The sequence below is a fragment of the Hesperophylax consimilis genome, chromosome 7 (assembly GCF_061612785.1).
Source record: "Hesperophylax consimilis isolate HC1 chromosome 7, BYU_Hcon_1.0, whole genome shotgun sequence".
Classification (NCBI taxonomy): domain Eukaryota; kingdom Metazoa; phylum Arthropoda; class Insecta; order Trichoptera; family Limnephilidae; genus Hesperophylax; species Hesperophylax consimilis.
Genome location: NC_142842.1, coordinates 37332396 through 37351657, shown reverse-complemented (window position 1 = coordinate 37351657; position 19262 = coordinate 37332396). Strand labels below are relative to the sequence as shown.

Sequence of the window (19262 nt, the reverse complement as noted above, 5' to 3'; positions counted from 1 at the left end):
TCAAACACTTTATTTAGCAACAAATGAATTTCTTTAAAGATAGCAATCATTAATGTATTTATCATGGATCTTATCGCACTTGAAGATGATTAAGTGGTGTCCCACCAGGAGGGGATCATTATATTATATCTAAGTAAGAAAACTCAATTGAGGTCAAGTGGAGTGTTATCTCGCAACACTAAAGAACACCAAAAAATATATCCAAAGAAAATTACGAAATACTTTATTTTTGTTACATACATTAATCTTAATTTAGAATATTAATCAGAGCAAACATGAAACAATATTAGTGAAACATGTAACACTAAGATAAAATAAAACAGAAACTTGAACAATACTACATAATATAAGACAAAACACTAAAAGTGCATTACCAACGCTATTATAATTTGTTGGATTCAACAAAGTGCCGGTACAGATTACATTTAGTTATATAAATGGTGTCATTAAATATATCGATAGTACCCCCAAACTTGTTGCCTACATCATGCAACATGCATCCTATTGGTTAGTGAGTGTCTGATAGTTGGTTGTGTATGTATTGCAGAAGAATGTTACATTTTGCCTTGTGTTCCTAGTATTATAACCGTTATATCAGTTATGATAGTTTTATAATTGTATGTACAACAGACATATTTAATAAAAGCCTTTATACACTGCACCAGACGAAGTTATCTAAAGAGATACCGAGTCTCATCAAGTTGTGATAAGCTGAAATTGCTTCACTCTGTGTTTTTCCAAAGATTAAATTATTATTTTCCAGCAGGTTCGATATTGCATAAAATATGTATAATAACAATGTGTTTAATACATCATTTCATAGAATTAAACAAATAATTTTCTTTCAACTTGAGAGGCGAGTTTTTGGGTCCCGACACCGACAACTCTGCCATAGGTCACCCAGAGTGGTTCGCTACGTTAGGTGACTTAGCAGGGGTGCCCGGGTTCATCAGGTGAGATATGTTCAAGATGCGCCTGCTCACTAGCTAGCTGCGTGGTTGGTTTGGTGAGATACTTTGAAACCTCTCCCATTGGTCTTTGTCTTTTTCAATTTCTTCGATACGTTCAATTCAAATTGAGACAGCCTGTAATTGATATCTGCTACAATACATTAATGTCTGGTCTAAATCTACCACTTCTTTCTACCCGGCGAACTATTAATGACATTCTTATACTTTTTAAATTACTGAACAATCTCATAGACTGCCCTCAAATGTTAAGTGTAATAAATTTTCGTGTCCCTGTTAAATCAACTCGACTCCACCATCTTTTCCACAGTGACAATCATAGCACTAACTATTTGTATCATTCACCGTTGGCGCGTTTTCACCGCACTGCCAACACATATACAGACCTTTTTGATATTTTCAAAACCTCACCGTCTTGCATCAAGGCAAAAATACTTGGTTGTGAATGTAACTGATATGTTTGTGAAATGTTAAATGTCTATTTGTACTGCATCATACTGACATGTTCTTCTTTATGTGTAACATATGTATGGTGTTCTTATACATATACATTCCACATATATGTGAAATGTATATGTATAGCATCAATATAAACTGCTTGCTTCAGGTGTCTTATAGTGTTGGCTAACGGATTTATTATTTTAATGAAAAATGTTATTTTTAATTGTCAAGTCTCTGACAGCCCTGAATTGTTGTAGCTACTTTGCCATACACTCCGGCCATAATGGCCAAATGGAGATATAAATTTGATTGTAACAATAAACTCACTACTATTTCGTCGCCGTAGATGTCAAGAGAGTCAAGCCACAAATTTGGCGAAAATGAGTTAAGTATGCAGAAGTGTTTGAAAACCTTCAAAGTTGCCGTGGTCAAAAGATTTAAGCCATAAAACACTCCGTTATTGAGTATTTTGAAATTTGCCAATAGATCTAACACACATCGATGAAAACAATCAAAGCAGTCAAAAACTACAAGCCGCATAGACTTTTGACTTTCGAATAATTTTACACAAGTTAAAGCAGTCTATGACGACAAGCCACATAGATCTTTTGACTTCCCAATAATTTAATTTTATGCGTGGCTTGACGCCATTGGCAACACAAACTTCTCTCGAAAGCGTGCGCACCTCTACTCACATTCGACAATGATTTATAGTGTTGTCTTCCTCTAACTCAGCAAAATGCCTATCGTGTCGGTTTGTTCACGCTTGCACATACGTCTGCGCCCACGACAGTATCGCGAATCGCGAACTGTCAGTTCAGTGTTCAGTGCGTCGGTCAGTGTTATTTTAATACAACATCAGTTCGGTTCGTTCAGCGATTCTGTGCTTTATTTCGTTTTGTGCCTACAAACGTTTGTACTTTCAACTTTATTTAGTGAAACAGTGATAAGAAATGAATCATTCACGCGGAAAACAAATGGTTGCAGCAGCCAGAGCTGCTTTAAATCCACCGGTTCGACATAACATATTGGAATCTTCACGTGGCAAACAAATGATTGCATCAACTAAAGCTGCTAATCCACAGAACCTAATGAGTTCTTCACGTGCTAAACAAATGGATGCAGCAGTTTTAAATCCACAGGATCAACATAACCTCAAAGGTAAGAATCTAGTTAAAAATGTTGATTCCGATTGTTTGAAAACAATGCGACAATCTGACAGTTTTACTTGTTTTGTAGATTCTGAGGGGAATGCTGTACAAGCTGGACGTGCAGAACACGACCTGAACATGCAAAATCTGGACGTCTCTCGAAGCATGTATGTGGGAGGTTAGTATTTTTATTTGTTATCAATACAATATGCATACTAGTTATTATGTTGGCTGTGTAAAACCTGTGACTATCAGAGAAGCATTTGCTTGTAAAATTCAATGTTTATCTCGGTGTTTCAAAGAAGTAAACTACTTTGTTTTGTTTTACAGGCTCTCCTCTAAATGGTGTGCAAGCTGGATGTGCAGAACACAGCCAGAACGGTGGCATGCAAGTTCCGGATGAAATTGCTGTCCCAGCATTATACGCAGAGCTCCGAAGCTTCGCTTCAAGCACGCATGCGGGAGGTCAGTATTTTTATTTGTTATTAATACTAATGCATACTAGTTATTATGTTGGCTGTGTAAAACCTGTGACTATCAGAGAAGCATTTGCTTGTAAAATTCAATGTTTATCTCGGTGTTTCAAAGAAGTAAACTACTTTGTTTTGTTTTACAGGCTCTCCTCTAAATGGTGTGCAAGCTGGATGTGCAGAACACAGCCAGAACGGTGGCATGCAAGTTCCGGATGAGATTGCTGTCCCAGCATTATACGCAGAGCTCCGAAGCTTCGCTTCAAGCACGCATGCGGGAGGTCAGTATTTTTATTTGTTATTAATACTAATGCATACTAGTTATTATGTTGGCTGTGTAAAACCTGTGACTATCAGAGAAGCATTTGCTTGTAAAATTCAATGTTTATCTCGGTGTTTCAAAGAAGTAAACTACTTTGTTTTGTTTTACAGGCTCTCCTCTAAATGGTGTGCAAGCTGGATGTGCAGAACACAGCCAGAACGGTGGCATGCAAGTTCCGGATGAGATTGCTGTCCCAGCATTATACGCAGAGCTCCGAAGCTTCGCTTCAAGCACGCATGCGGGAGGTCAGTATTTTTATTTGTTATTAATACTAATGCATACTAGTTATTATGTTGGCTGTGTAAAACCTGTGACTATCAGAGAAGCATTTGCTTGTAAAATTCAATGTTTATCTCGGTGTTTCAAAGAAGTAAACTACTTTGTTTTGTTTTACAGGCTCTCCTCTAAATGGTGTGCAAGCTGGATGTGCAGAACACAGCCAGAACGGTGGCATGCAAGTTCCGGATGAGATTGCTGTCCCAGCATTATACGCAGAGCTCCGAAGCTTCGCTCCAAGCACGCATGTGGGAGGTCAGTATTTTTATTTGTTAACAATACTACTGCATACTAGTTGTTATGTTGGCTTGTAAAACCTGTGATTATCAGCGAATCATTTGCTTGTAAAATTCAATAATTATTTCAGTGTTTCAAAGAAATAAACCACTTTGTTCGGTTTTACAGACTTGAACGTGAACCTTTCCGAAAATGAAGACAATAACAGGCAAGAACATTCAAATCAACACCACGTTAATGCCTCAGGAACATCCATTTCTGAAATATTGGAAAGCAACCAACAGACAGATGATTTAAGTAGGAAACGCAAGAGAACCCCAAACCAATGGAAACGGAATTCCCAAAAGATATTGAGAATGGCAGGTAAAGAATACCAAAGCAGATCCGGAAAGACAGTTCAAGCAAGGACAATTAGAGATGTTAGCTGTAAATGCCATTATAATTGCGCATCCAAAATAGGAAAATCTCAACAGGAGCAAATGTTGGCTGACTATCTGAGTCTGGATTCCGACAGAGCGAGATGGGCCTTCATTGGTGGCAATGTAAATTGTATTCCAGTAAAACGACGATACCGTAGTGGAGACACCATCAAACGACAACATACATTCGAATATACGGTAATGTTAAATGGAGAGAGAGTCCAAGTGTGCAAAAAATTTTTTTTGGCCACCTTTGTCATCTCGGGAACAAAAGTTGAAAGTGCAATGAAAAAGTTGACTCCTTCAGGTGTCACTGAAATAGATCAGAGAGGTCGCAAGGAACCGCCAAACAAAAAATCCGAGGAAGTTAGGAATATAATCAGGGACCACATCAAGTCATTGCCCGTAGTTGCCTCGCATTACTGTCGGAGCAGCAGTAAAAGAAAATACTTGCCATCTGGTTTGAGCGAGACAAGAATTTACTTAGACTATGTTGAGTATTGTAAAGAACGTAACGTGGTACCAGAAAAGCTCGGCTTCTACAAACAAATATTTGTGACAGAATTCAATTATGGATTTCACACACCAAAAAAGGATCAGTGTGATTTTTGTACGCAGTACAAAAATAAGTCTGACGAAGAGAAGTCAAGAGACGAAGATCAATTTAATCTTCATTTAACAAGAAAAACAGAAGCAAGGGAACACAAACAAATTGACAAAGCCCAAGCTATGAATGATCCTAGCATCAGTTGCTTCACTATGGATCTGGAAAAAATATTATTGACTCCGAGCTTACAAGTGGGACAGTTATATTATACAAAAAAATTAAAAACGTATAACTTCACGGTGTATGAGCTGGCTTCCAGACAAGCAACGAATTACATGTGGCACGAAGGTGTGGGCACAAAGGGTGCTTCGGAGATCGCTACGTGTCTGTGGAACCTCTTGGTGTCATTAGGCCCCAAAAAAGTAGTGACGCTGTACTCGGACACGGCTTCTGGTCAAAATCGGAACTCAGTAGTATCCGCTATGTTCCTACGTGCAGTGGAACAGCTGCCGATTGACGTCATCAATCAAAAATTTATGGAATCAGGGCACTCAGAGATGGAGTGCGATTCTGTGCACTCCACAATAGAGGCCCGAGGAAGAAAAATAGACGTGTTCACACCAGATGGATGGTACGTTGTTGCCCGTACTGCAAAAACTTCTAAACCATACCACAAGGTTGTGGAAATGGATTATGCTGACTTCCTTAACTATAAAAAATACAGCAATAAAGTTATGACAAACAAAAATATATCAGAAAATGGAGACAAATTAAAGTGGCTCAAAGTAAAGTGGTTTCAATACCGAAAAGGTGAACCCACTACTGTTTTTTATAAGTATCAATTGAGCCGAAATGACTTTGATACCCTTAACATTCAGCGAAGACGGCTTCGAACGTTATCCTGTGCAAGCGTAGAAGTAGAAAGACTGTATTTTTCAAAGCCAAAAATAGGCCAAGACAAATTAAAGGACCTACTCAAATTGTGTGATAAAGGCAGCATTCCGTCCACCTATCATGATTTTTATAAAAATTTGCAGCCTGAGGACGGTCCATCTCGGGAGAATGATGGCTCGGAGAGTGACGGAGAAGATGGAATTTAAAAATTATTATAACATTTTTGTAATAAATATTTTCTTCAGAATCTAACTTTGTATTAATTTTTTTTATGTACCTCAGCCAACTTTATTTCAACAGGTATAAACATAGTAACCATACGATAGATTGCTTGACTATGGACCAAATTTTAAGGGATGATACAGTAGTACATTCACAGACTTAAAATGCAAAAAATGGAATGCTGATACCAATCTTAATGTGTATGGCAATGAGGCATAGAACTGGCAGAGGAAGTATACTATGAGCGTAGAATGATAGATTAGCCTGATTTATTTTGGGTTTTATGCCGTATTGCGCTACCTTCTTCTAATAATGGACACTAACGCTGTTCGACACATTGAAGAAGGTCGTAGCACAACACGGCATAATACCCCAAAAATCAATCGCTAATACTTTTGGTCGTGAAAATCTCAAATCTTGTCTGAATGAATTTTGGACAAATAAGATCTCTGAGGTGTATGTGTGGTAAAACCATGTTTTTATTGTGTGAAAAATGTGGTAATTTGCAAATAATGTAAGCGTGATGAGAAAAATTAAGAAAAGGATGGTTTGAGCGTGTGATCGGAATAACGAAGCATGTAGAGTGGATGAACAATGACATGTAGGAGGACTCCTGAGAAAAACTTGGCGCGATTAAGTGAACCAGATACTATTGTCGGGCCGTGCCATGAGTCAGAATAACTGAAGGGTTATGTATGAATGTGAATGAAGCAAGCAGTGCCAAGCTCTGTTTGGCGGTCCATCCTCTCTGCTCAACCCTTAGAGAAACAGCGCGGTGGTTAGATAGTTAATAGACTTTCCTTTAGAGTTTAGAGTATAGTCCAAAAAAAGTTAGTAATTTGTCCGCAAATTCTCAGTAGTCAACAGGCGTAAGAGGCTTAACTCTTTTGACTACCACACAAATGTACCATCTGTTTATTTCAATATTCAGTGGTCAAGAGATATAACCCAAATAACTTTTATAATACTGTTTTTTACATTTATTCAATCTAACTAATAAAAAGATAACATCACAAAATATCTATGTCTAAAATTACACTCTTCTATCTTTAAAAACAAAAAAGTTATGACAAAAAAATGTGATTTTTTTGTAGCCAAAAATCTTTGAGGGCCGTTTTCTCAGCTTTCTGGTTTTGTGGCTTGACTCTCTTGGCATCTACGGCGACGATTTGCGCTACTATAATATTTTGCTAGATTATATCTGTTGGCAAGTCACCTTTTCTGTATATTTTATCCTGTTTAAATGAAGTGTTTTCTATTATTGTAGCATTCTATGCCTTAAGAAAATTTCAGCTGTATCACATTCAATGTCGTTTTATATACATATTGTTGTGTTCTTAAATATAATACTAATATTCGCCTATGTACCACTGTGTACTTATAATCTAATGTATTACATTACTGTAAAAGCCTTTTATGGCGTTTAATAAATAAATAAATTGGTCTCTCGACCCATTGCCACCTTCCTTTCGTTAAGGAAAGACCCTCCACACAGCATCCCAAAATATGAATATTTTCTTCAGAGCCTCCTGCGTGGGGTTAATGTAAAAAAATAATAATAATAATATATCTTTGAATAGTAGATGGCAAATGTCTCTGCTTGTTTAGCACACATAACTTATTCCGTACAGTGCAAACACGATAAAAAGTTTATCAAAATGCAGTCTGATTAATGCAGAATGTCAGGCAGAGAGGTCAGACTTAATTGATTGTAGATTGTTATCTGCTGAAAAAAAGCAGAAATCGAATGCATAATTAAGAGAGAATATTCAACTCATTAGCAAGTATAAAAGTAGTCGATTTAAAAGTACATTAATAAAATATTATTCACGAGAATAAATAGTAAATAAGCAAATGATTTGATGGAAATTTTCCAGTTGGTATCTTGTTGCTATACACACACATATTGTGATATACTGATAAAATGGCGTGATGATTCATTAATTTGCATAAATATGGAATACTGAGCAAATTAATAAAACTTATAAATAAATATTTAAAAAAAATCCATTTATTTAATTACTCCGTGTAAAAATATCAATTAACTTTTTAGGTTAAACAGTTTTTGCAGTTTGTTGGGTTTTATTATTTTTTTAATGAAATAATTTTTTTAACTCCTCGGATTAAATTTGTCCGGTTTAGCGAACTAACAGCTATTATTACACGAAGAGTCATTTGTTTCGGTTTTTATCGAAACAGCTCATTCGATAATCTCATAGAAATTGTTGCATCTTCCTTACTATCATGGTGAGACACGCGATCTAAACGGTGTTAGGAAGAAAAAACGCCAAGCTTTATATTCAAATCTAAAAGATAACCCGCAGAAGAATTAAAATAGCTTTCAAAAGCAGCTTTTAGTTTTCGGATACATTCAGAAATATTCCATTTATTTGGATTTTATTGCAAAGCCGAAATACTCCGACCTTCTGTCAAAATAATGCAGAGGCCTGAGAAGATAAAAGGATTCTTGTCTAGAGTTTAAAACACCCAAGGCGATATCAGATGTTAATAACTAACAGGTGTTATCGATAATCACTTCCGCTTCTGAGGAAGCTGTTTAGAAATCAAGCAAGAAGGTGATATTGCGTAAATAGTTGATTACGACGGACACGCATTTGAAAAACGCAGACGAAAAAATCATCAGACAACAATAATATGATTTCTTAATTGCCTAGAGGAAGATGCACCAGTTCATGGCATCTAAATCTGTTCAACTTGTTACGCGTGCTCTTAGAATCTCGTAATTGTGGTATCTCCCTTACTGCCATGGTTAGAAATGAGATCTAACAGAAAGAGAAAACACCACGCTTTATAATCAAATCAAAGTTAACCACAGAATAATTAAAATGTACACCTCTATGAAACCGAATGTTTCCGACCACAGCATGAGATAAAATTAAGAAACTTTGTGACTTTTTTAATTAATTTTTTTAAGAAGGTAAATAGTTGATTACGACGGACACGCATTTGAAAAACGCAGACGTAAAAACCACCAGAAAACTAAAATTGAAACTCAAGAAAACGATCATGGACAATGAAAGTAAAAGACAAATTAGGTAAAGAAATACAAATCATCAGCTGGATTCGTGTTTACCAAGCTAAAATTACGCGTTTTACGCAGTCACGTGGATCTTCGTCAGTGTCTGGCTTTCGACCAAAAGAAAACTCGGTTTGCATCGGAAAGAAAACTGGGCCATTTTTATTTATAAAAAAGTCATAATAACTCACACGACACGCGTAGAACGCAGTTTCAGGGGTCACCAACAAACAATCCCCCATAAATACTGACACAAAAATTAGATAAGAATTCGCAATGAATCTGAAGGTTGCCGCGATAGCTGTGGTTAGAACCGCAAAAACTTTATAATAGCAAGTTAACCTACGTGGTAAATTAATGCTTTTCTCAAATGTATGGGTCGACCCACCGCCACCTTTATTAATACAGGCCGTGCTGTAGAAAATCAACTGACAGTTAATTTAAGACCTTTTTTAAGATTTTGCACTGGGTTTAGCAGGGTTTTGTACTAATCTTTGCTACTAACCCATACTAACTATACTACTATAAAAATACTAACCTAGTGCAAAAGTAAGAAAACAGGTATCAATCAGGTGGTCGAGCCCATACAAAACACGAAGATGTGCCGGTAGATGAAAATAATTCAGTTAAGGCGATGCCACACGTAGTAATGCAAAATCATGTGTTTTTGGTTTGAAAATTTGGTCGCCTAGAAATGTTTCAGATGCTTTAAGTAGAATACATCTTAACCTTTGAAATAATGGAGTATTTTTAGATAAGTCTTTTTATAAGCCCAGAAAAAAATAATGTATAGGCCTATGAAAACTGCTTTCAAAATCTCCTACTTACGAACCCATTTTCGGTTATGATTTTATTGTATAATGTGGAAAATTAAGTTATTTATAAAATGATCGGAAAAAAATTAAATATTTATGCTTGAACATCCACATAATAAAATAAAAGGCACTTTTTGGACATGTTTTTTTCTTGCATAAATCATAACAGGCTGATGGTGTTAAGCGGGAATTTAAACCTTATCGCCATCTACGTAAGGGGTGTTATTGATAGCGGGTCGATTTAAAATATTACACGACGTAGTGCATCGCCTTAAAAAAACATCGTCTATGGTCAAGAACATAACGCGGACGTAGTGGGATACGAAGAATAAGACAGTAAAAATAAAAAAAAAAAAACAAATCTACGACGCGTATCATAATCGTATGATGTGATTTTTAGTTTAATTTCTTTGGGTTTAGTTCGTAATGAAATATAGTAATCTCGTTCGGTGTTGCCAAGTGCGATTAACAGCCTAATAGGAAAGTCAATTAATCAAATACCAATATGCAGTAGCTGCCGATAATCTCACTTATCTCTGACGTCACAGTCTAGGCCATAAACAATATTACACAGGGCAGGTACCTATCTAACCATCATTATAAAACAGACAAAAGTCGGATAGCAACCGGCAACAGATTATTATAATATTTATATTGTATTATAAACGATCATTAACAGATGTTTAAATCAAATTGATTATAGAACTAGATTTTGAAAACATCAAAATCAATGCTTATTGTTGATGACAGACGTATTTTTCCATGACTAATCTATTTTATCTAATCTATCCTAAGATAAATTAAATGTGCAGTGTAATGATCCGATAGGAAATGATCGTTCTATTTAATAGTATTTTGTGGGGAAATACGTTGCCATTGAAAGATAAAACTTCGAAAACAGAAATCAAAACGGTTAAATCTTTTTTTTATTTTGCTTCCTGTCGATGCGTTTATATCTCTAAACCCATTTTTATAGTTAATCGAGGACTCAGGACGTTAATAGAATTAGAGATCGAGGAAGAAGATAAATCAAGATTAATAGAATCAAATACATGAGTAGTAATGTGTGTATGAATGTGAATCGAGGAAGAAGTGTGCCGCAAGACAGAGTTGTTTAGTGTGAACTCTTAATTAAGTTATAGTCAATAATATTTACATTTTCAAAACGAAAGCGTGTTCTGGCTACGACATTATTTAATTATTTTTAACAGAAAAAACTAGGATGAATTTCGTGCAGTGCAAAAATAGAGAGCATATGAATCACATCATGTAACCGAAAGTTAAATAAACACTAGAGAAGATGGTGGGAGAAAACGGGTAACAGCTTTATTGCATTGCCCCAAACCAGACAGACAATAACCCGTTCTGACCTAGATTTTGTAGTTTTTTTTTATTATAACCAAACCATTGGTGGTGGTTATTAGATAAATGACAGTAAAAACATTGAAAGATAAATATTTGTTTTGATACCCTCAATACGGCCCAAACCAAATAAATTAAAACAAAAATTGGTTTGCCTGAGGATTGAACTTTATCATCCAGGTACTGGAGGCAACACCTCTGACAACCTAGTCAAATGCTGATCGGGTAGGACCGGTATTTACCTACTTCGCATGCTGTTGATGTGAACCGATTTCAGAGAAATTCGCATATGTCCGCGTGTGTGTAAGTGATCTGCCGAGGTTGTCGGTAAATGGGTTAATTTCCACTTCCAAGATTTGCATTCGTGCGTAACAGAAAACTAAAGTGAAATTTAATTAGATTTTATTAAACATACATCCAAAGGTTTATCAATGAAGAAAAAAACATAAAAAGGTGGAAGAAAATAAATACTTAGGTGTCAGACTCAAAATTGAACTTCTAAAAGAATTGTAAAAATATATGATTTATTGTCAATTGTCAGAATTAGGTATTTAAGTAATTAGAGAACGTATTGGACAATATACAATACAATTATATCACCACACTGTTAAATAATATTTTTCTATGCATTGAAGAGAAAAAAATGAAAATATGTATCTACTGCAAAATATAGCACTACGAATAATATTTTATAAGTAAAATTTAAAAAAAAGATCATGTCTAAAAAACTCAAAAGAAAAATATATTACAATAACGATATACACGGACACTAGACGACAAATGCAAAACTGAAGTCAACCGCGCTAACAACTGAGCCAAATCACATTGGGTAGGACCGATATTTATTTCGTATATTAACAGTAATGTCATCCGATTTCAAAGAAAGCGTATATGTCTGAGGATTGAACCTTCCTCCCCAGGGACTGATGTCTTATTGCCAACCCAACAAGCAAAAAATCAAGCACACAGAAACCTCTCACGTACCGGGTCGTTTAATGCTACGTATATATAAGTGAGCCGAACTGCCGAGCTGAACATCAACTTATGGGAAAGGATCAAAGCAACCATAAATGGCGCGAAACGCAGCTTGTAGTTGCTTGGTCCCTTTCCCGTAATTCCATTGGGTCGTCCAACTATGCAGGGTGTGCGGGGGTAAAGTGCGCTAACTTTGGGAGGTGATTCTACATGATGGTAGAAGTAGAAAAGATGTCAAAATGTCAATGTGTGTTATATATATGTATGTTTGTAAATTATGTGAGTGAACTCAATACTAATAAATAAATTTAAAAAAAACAGCTGTAGAAATTTAGTGAGCCCAATTATTTCAACTGATAGTTCTGTTTACCAACAGTGGACTACATCTAAATTCTAGACTAGAACATTCATCTGCGACAGACGTTACGTAGTATTTACAGCAGCTAAGAATAAATTAGTTGAATGGAATAGTTAGAATCAAAATAACATTTCCGAATATCTTCTTCCCGTCCCACAACGACGCCCCGACACCCCGGTGGGGAAGACGCCAAATAATTAGGCCATCGCAGGGGGGAGATTATTCTAAATTCAATTGAGCGATTAATTCGATAAATCGATCTTGCCGGGACCGCCCCGTGATAGTGGGGTAAACTGCCCTCGATACGCGGCTTGTATATTTTTATGTTTCATTCATACTTCCACTTATAAAATTTGTGCTCCTTATTTATTATTTAATTTTAGATGCCAAACCACCAGGCGAACACATTTCATATGTGTTCTTATTTTGTGTTACTATTAATGTAAGTATGCATACATTATTTCGTACTAACAATCATGCATGCAGGGACATTGGAGGGTCTAGAATCGTTTTAAAATAAATGTGGCTTCTTTAAAAAAAAAAAAATTAGAGTCCTGACGTGTGCGGCTAAGGAGGTTAAACAATCAGTTTCCTCACACAGCCGTCGGGAAAGTGTGGGTCCCCTCCAATATCCGCATCTGTCTGTTTGTGCGCTTAGTTCTTCTTAAACTACGCCACCGATTTTGATAGGGTTCACTATCATTTAGAGAATTTCTTCCGGAAGGATTATATATATTAAACGTGCATATTATATTTATAGAAAGTAGAGAAAAGTCGATGTTTTGTAATCAAGCCGTAAAAAAATTTTTGGGCCCTTACATTGCTAACGCTGGTTAAGCCTTATGAGATACATCAAAATAAAGTACTGCGGAATTGTATATCTTAAAAAGGCCTACAGAAAAGTCCACGATGGTATATGTCTATCTCCTAAAGACAACCCCAAGCGACTACACGTAAGCTAGTAAAATTATAAAATTGTTTAATGGAAAGAAGGGTAAATGGAGGACTGAACGCGGTTGGTGCAAACAAAAAAAAATTCAAAAGAAGCGAAGCTAGCGGGTCCACAACAGAGACTGGTATATACCCTGATGTATGGCAGTGAGGCAAGAAACTGGTAGAGGAAGGACGGAAGAAGACTGATCGCTGTAGAAATGAAATCCCTGTGACGAATGTGTGCCAAAGCCACGATCGTGTGAGAAACGTGTAGATTCGCAAAAAATGCAAGGCTGGTGTGAGCGTAATGAGTAAGATTAAGAAAGGGACACCTATACGGTTTAGGAATGTAGAACGAATGGACGAAGAAAGGAGTGCAAGGAGAATATATGACGCGAATGTGAATGATATGATTTAAGATTTTTGTTATTTGTTTTTGGGGTGTTATGCCGTGTTTCGCTAACTCCTTCTTTAGCCAACGTTTCGGACAGGATTGCAGTGTCCATCATCATTGCAGTGTCCATCTACACATCTGCCCTGATGATGGACACTGCAATGCTGTCCGAAACGTTGGCTAAAGAAGGAGTTAGCGAAACACGGCATAACACCCCAAAAACGAATGTGAATGGTTGAAGAAGTTGGAGACGCCCGAGGAAGACACCATCAAGTGAACCAAATACTTGAGTCGGGCAATGTCAAGAGTAGGAACAACAGAAGAGTTTGAATGATACGATGTATGAATGTGAACGATGTAAACAGTGTCTGCAAAGACGCAGTTATTTGGCGGTACGTCCCTCTGCCTACCCCGAACGACGACCTATGTGCTCACAGTATCAATATAGATAATTCATATAATATTATTAGATTAATATGCGGTGATAAAATTTAATAACACACATTAGAACGAAAACGGTGGTAAAATTTGATTGGTATAATACAGAAGTTTTTTCTAGCGCGTGTCACTTCAATTATTATAAATTCTACATTGTCACGAAGTTTCAATCGTACAAAAGACTAGTATTTATGTACCTGGGAAAGATCTGAAACTCGTTTGGTCATAAGAACAAGATAAGCGAAATTATTAAACGGTAGGCTGTGGTTTCAGTGGACTATTGGAGGTTGTACGGTGTTATGGAGTCAGTTGGCTGTTGGCAACGTTACCACAAGAGTCGAGAGACGAGCCACGAGGTTAGCGAGTGCTGGAGAGTGGTGCAGGTATAGTCGGGTGCCTACTGTAGATACGTGCTGTGAGGCGCGTCCTTGGCGGACATAACAACATTCGCCCCAATCTCTACTTTTAGCAGGTGGGCGTGAACCACGCACACCATCAAGTCAGGTAACACTTCGATCCATAGGTAATACTAACGTGCTACAAGGGGTAAGCAGTAATGATGGAATGACACAAGTTAAGTTAGAACACACTGGGTCAACGTACGCTACGTAAGCAACGCATTAAGATATTGGACTAATTGTAATCCATTGCTATGGAAACAGTTTCTTTAGAAACATACTTGTCACACGCAACGAAACCCACGCTACCGATCTAGGCTGTCTGGCGTGGGACGTACAAGGATGGAGGGGGTGTTATTATCTATAAATCTACTGTTGTGTTTGTTTTGACAGTTGGCTTTAAAATAATAAACTAAGTAAATCGTCCTCAAATTCACTATCTGTATCGCAAGACATGACGAGGCTACAAATTACGTCTGCTGACAAGTAAACATAACCTAAAAAATAAACGTCAAGTTAACTGACATGCCTGTGCGCCGCGTTCCTGAGAACTAGAGACCCCTTGTCCACGTGGTCACACGCGTTGCGTGCGTAGAAACAATGTGCACATTGACCTGGGAACGTAGTAATGCGTGCATGCGAACCGGTGTCTCTCTACCTTTACTGTTGAGATGTGAGATCTTTGTTCACAACGGTCCTTGGAAAACTGAACTGAAACTGTTATGACTGCTCTTCAGTGTCGTACCACAGATGACGCTAATGGGAAGATTTATTAAATGTACTATAGGTATTTGTTTTTTTACAACAAGTATTGCAAGTCATTGATGCGAATTGACAGTGTCAATTACACCAACCCGCGTTTATCGAATGGTTTGTTAAATTACGATTGCATACAGTCGGTCCAAAACAACACTAACATATTGTCTGCCCAAGTTCGAAGTATTCACGTTCAAATGTACGAGTCTGGAACTCGTTTAGACCTTCCTTATAACCCCCTCTCACTCTATATCTCTCATGGAAGACGTGTGTTAGGAAAGGCGACGTTACAAAAGACGTACATCTATAATAATTAGGCACGTGCGAACGAGGCAGTCTTCAAACCGTATCATGAAGATCGACAGATTTATGAAGTCCTTCAATCGACAATATGGCAAGTGTCTGAGATGGGTGTCTAGAAGATCTCTTGCCAATATTCCGTTCATTCCACGAGTCCAGTGATCTATATTATTGTATATTTTGCCCGTTCAACCTTCCAAACAATTGACCCGGACACCTTTTCTTTGTGGAACTTGTTTGATATGCTCAGCAGCTAATGGGCTCAAATTGTTCGACAATCATACGTAATTATACCATTAACCTTATTCCCTACGAAACGCCATTTTTCCAAGATTAATGAAATGTATAGGAATTCAGTCATGGTAGATATTGAGAATAAAATGACAACTTATCCAAGCAGTGCTTAAGACACGTGAACTTATTGGAACACCAAACCCTCCCAAAATTGCTACAAGTGAAAGCTAGTTTGGAAAAAAAAAAATTAAATTACGCAACAGGGTGAAAGTTAAAATATTTTACCGTTAGCTGGAACAGTGAAAAAGAGCACCACGTTACACGTATCAGAATATTTAGAAAGTTAAGAAATTAATAAAATATGTAGGTTAGAAAAACAAACGATTTTAGATTTATACAGATGTCGTTTGATGTGTCAATTTTCCTCGAAAGACGAATTTGGTTGACATTATAGTAATTGGCTCTAAAAATTGAAATACATAAATTATTAATGTTATTTCCAAGCAACTAGTGGCTGCTGTGAATTGAAAATGTAATACAATATGTAATCAAATATGCACCTACTTACTGGCACACCCTACTTTTTTTCTGAATTTATCAAAGATTTTCCGATCTGATTTTTGAAACCTGATTTATTTAAAGATAAATATTTGTTTACTAAAAACGTTTATCGGTGTTGGTTCCATGGTAGCTAGTAAAAAAAATCAATTGAACCACTGACAATAATAAAATATCATGAGTTGTCAATCTCATCGCAATAGTAATTAATGTATGTTAAACCCCCGACAGACCACTCAATTTGGTTGGTTCAACTCTTGTGTGTCGACCGTAGTGTTGCGTTCAGACGACGCGATGGTTGGATCAATTTTGTCAGTTGCCACTCTGGGTGACACAAAAAATATATATTTGCGGTCGCTCTAGTAGCATCGCTCTAGTAGTATCGTTAATTATTAACACGAACGGAAGAAAACAAACGTGGGCAAAATCGACTCATCGAACGAAAATGTTTCAGTCATATGATGATACAAAAATATCACAAAAGCTTCGTTCCTGGCATCTCTATCAGAATACATCTTGCAAGCTAAATCCTTACATTATAATGTAAAAAAAATCTGTCAAAACTTGAGGTTCATCAGTCATGCTTGACATTTTATATATTTATGTACACTCACAAACACAAATATACTATGCACGACAGATCGCTAGGCAGACTGAATAGACCGCTAACAACGCTACAAGAAGATCCAAATTTGTCGGACGGTTAGATGGTGGTTGGATGCTCTGGTGGTACAACCGTTTAATTTGATACCTAGGCCCGCTTATGGCATAAATCATCTTCAACTCGAACAGATTGATGCAACCGATCAACCAAATTGAATGGTCTGTAGGGCCCATATGACGAATAAAGTAGGCGTGGTCTTACTGTAATAGATTATAAGAAAAACCTTGAGTGTCGAGAATAACAAACAAAAACTTGTTATTCCGGCTGATAAAGGGTTTTGAGTGGATTCCAAACTCGATAGGCTCGAACAAAAATACTTTTTCTAAACATTATTTGTAAAAAAACAGGGACCAAAGAATGCGAAAGGATGGTCACATTCATGCGTGTTGTTGGGTTTGTGGAATCTGATGTGCTAAACTCTGTGGAAAAACCCGATATTAATCAAGTACTTACTGACGATTCAGAGGCCAAATTTACGTACATTATTATTGACTTAAGGGCCCCATGATGTATGGAGATTAGGGGGTTTTGCAAGGTGAAATTGGGCCACTTAAATCATTGGAATGTAATAAACTAAATGATAGCGCTACACTAGTAAAAACTAGACTTGTGGTTGTGGACACAATCAAAAGATTCGTTAAAAAATTGAATAACGGAAAGATTTCGTTCGGCGTTGCTTTATGACATAGAATACCTTTGATTATATTTTAAATATAATCTCGATTACCAATTGCACAAAATTATCGAAAGAATCCTAATATTTATAGCGTGTCTTAAAGTATTCCATTATTTAGAAATGTATTATATTCTACCACCGCATACGTATCTCACATATTTGAAATTTTAAAAGAGACTAATTGATTTTCACATATTTTGTGATAATATTGGTACTTTTCATGACGCCTAAACATTTTAAAACAGAATTCTATACCATATCTTCGAGTTCGTAGCAGTACATAACGAAGTATGGTAGCCTGAATGATTTATATAATTGTTTTATGGCACAACAGCCAATCTTTTTAAGTCACAATTTAGGCCAGTCAATAAAGGTTCAAAATGAGGCTAACCCAAGCATTAATTCCCCCGTCGATGAAATTTTTGCAGTCACGTGGAGTATCATTTAGGGATGACGAATGACAAGAGATCCAACAAAATATTTAACGGGAAGTTAGTTATTTTTAGCAAAAACTGAAAAAAAATTATTACTCTCGCTGGAAAAGTATTTCTTTCGAGAACTCTTCACATATTGTTAGTATTAATTAATATCCACCTGATTAAATAGAAATCCAACAATATTTTTGTAGGGAAAGTGTTTTTTTTTAAAGAGATTTGTTTTTTAATTCTATTGTTACCGGGAAAATTACTCCCTCCAATTTTTGATCACGGAGTGTCTTTATATTGGTATTTGCTTTATTTAATCAAGAGATCCAACATTTTTTTCTTTTGGAACATGCTTTTTTGATATCAGTCAAAAATATCGCTCCGGAAAAATCATCCGTCCAATTTTTTTACGCCAAGTTGATGGGATAGCTATGTAAAAACGATTTCTGCAAAGATCCAACAAAATTTTGAACGGCAACCTATTTTTTAAAATTAATTTCGAACGCACGCTCATTTCGCGTGATTTTTGGATGAACGGGAGCCCGCGGGGTAAGGGGAGGGGTGGGGCTAGTCGCACGGGGGGATAGCGAGCCGTTCGGCGCGGGATATAGCTGACCGCTGCCCGCGGGGTAAGGGGAGGGGTAGGGCTAGTTCCATTCGGGACTACGCTACGCGTTTGACGGCCGCTTCTAGAGTCTGTGTAAAATTAACAAAGGGCAAATTGCATGGTTTATTGACAACGCTTCGTATATCTGCTTTCGATTCGAGCTTTTAAAACCACAATTCCTTATGGATTAATAAATCCAATGTGGACTTTTTGTAAATTCCATTTTTATTCGAAAAAGAATCTGAACTCATCAATTTTATCAATAAATTGATTACACTTTTCAAAAAACTTTTTTTACATAGTTACATTGAAAAGAAAAAAAACATGACAATACTTCTATTAAAATCGAAAATAAAGTTGGCAGTTAATAAGTTAATAATTAATA

At 36.6% G+C, this 19262-nt stretch overlaps 2 protein-coding genes across 6 annotated transcripts in view; one reads left to right on the top strand and one right to left on the bottom strand.

The window, feature by feature from the left end:
• crc (bZIP transcription factor crc) overlaps positions 1 to 19262 on the bottom strand; it is a 100331-nt gene that overhangs the window by 2249 nt on the left and 78820 nt on the right. The gene's annotated exons all lie outside the window — the stretch shown is intronic.
• On the top strand, positions 1739 to 5977 carry LOC149422708 (uncharacterized). Of its 4 annotated transcripts, none has more exons than XM_089633464.1 (4): positions 1739 to 2570; positions 2649 to 3597; positions 3749 to 3883; positions 4034 to 5977. In XM_089633464.1, exons 2-4 carry the CDS (start codon positions 3519 to 3521, stop codon positions 5929 to 5931), a joined length of 2112 nt encoding a protein of 703 aa, XP_089489590.1. In that variant the 5' UTR covers positions 1739 to 2570; positions 2649 to 3518; the 3' UTR covers positions 5932 to 5977. The 4 variants fall into 4 exon arrangements, with proteins under 4 accessions (XP_089489590.1, XP_089489589.1, XP_089489588.1 ...); XM_089633463.1 differs by having other exon boundaries at positions 1739 to 2738; positions 2891 to 3597; XM_089633462.1 differs by having other exon boundaries at positions 1739 to 3025; positions 3177 to 3597.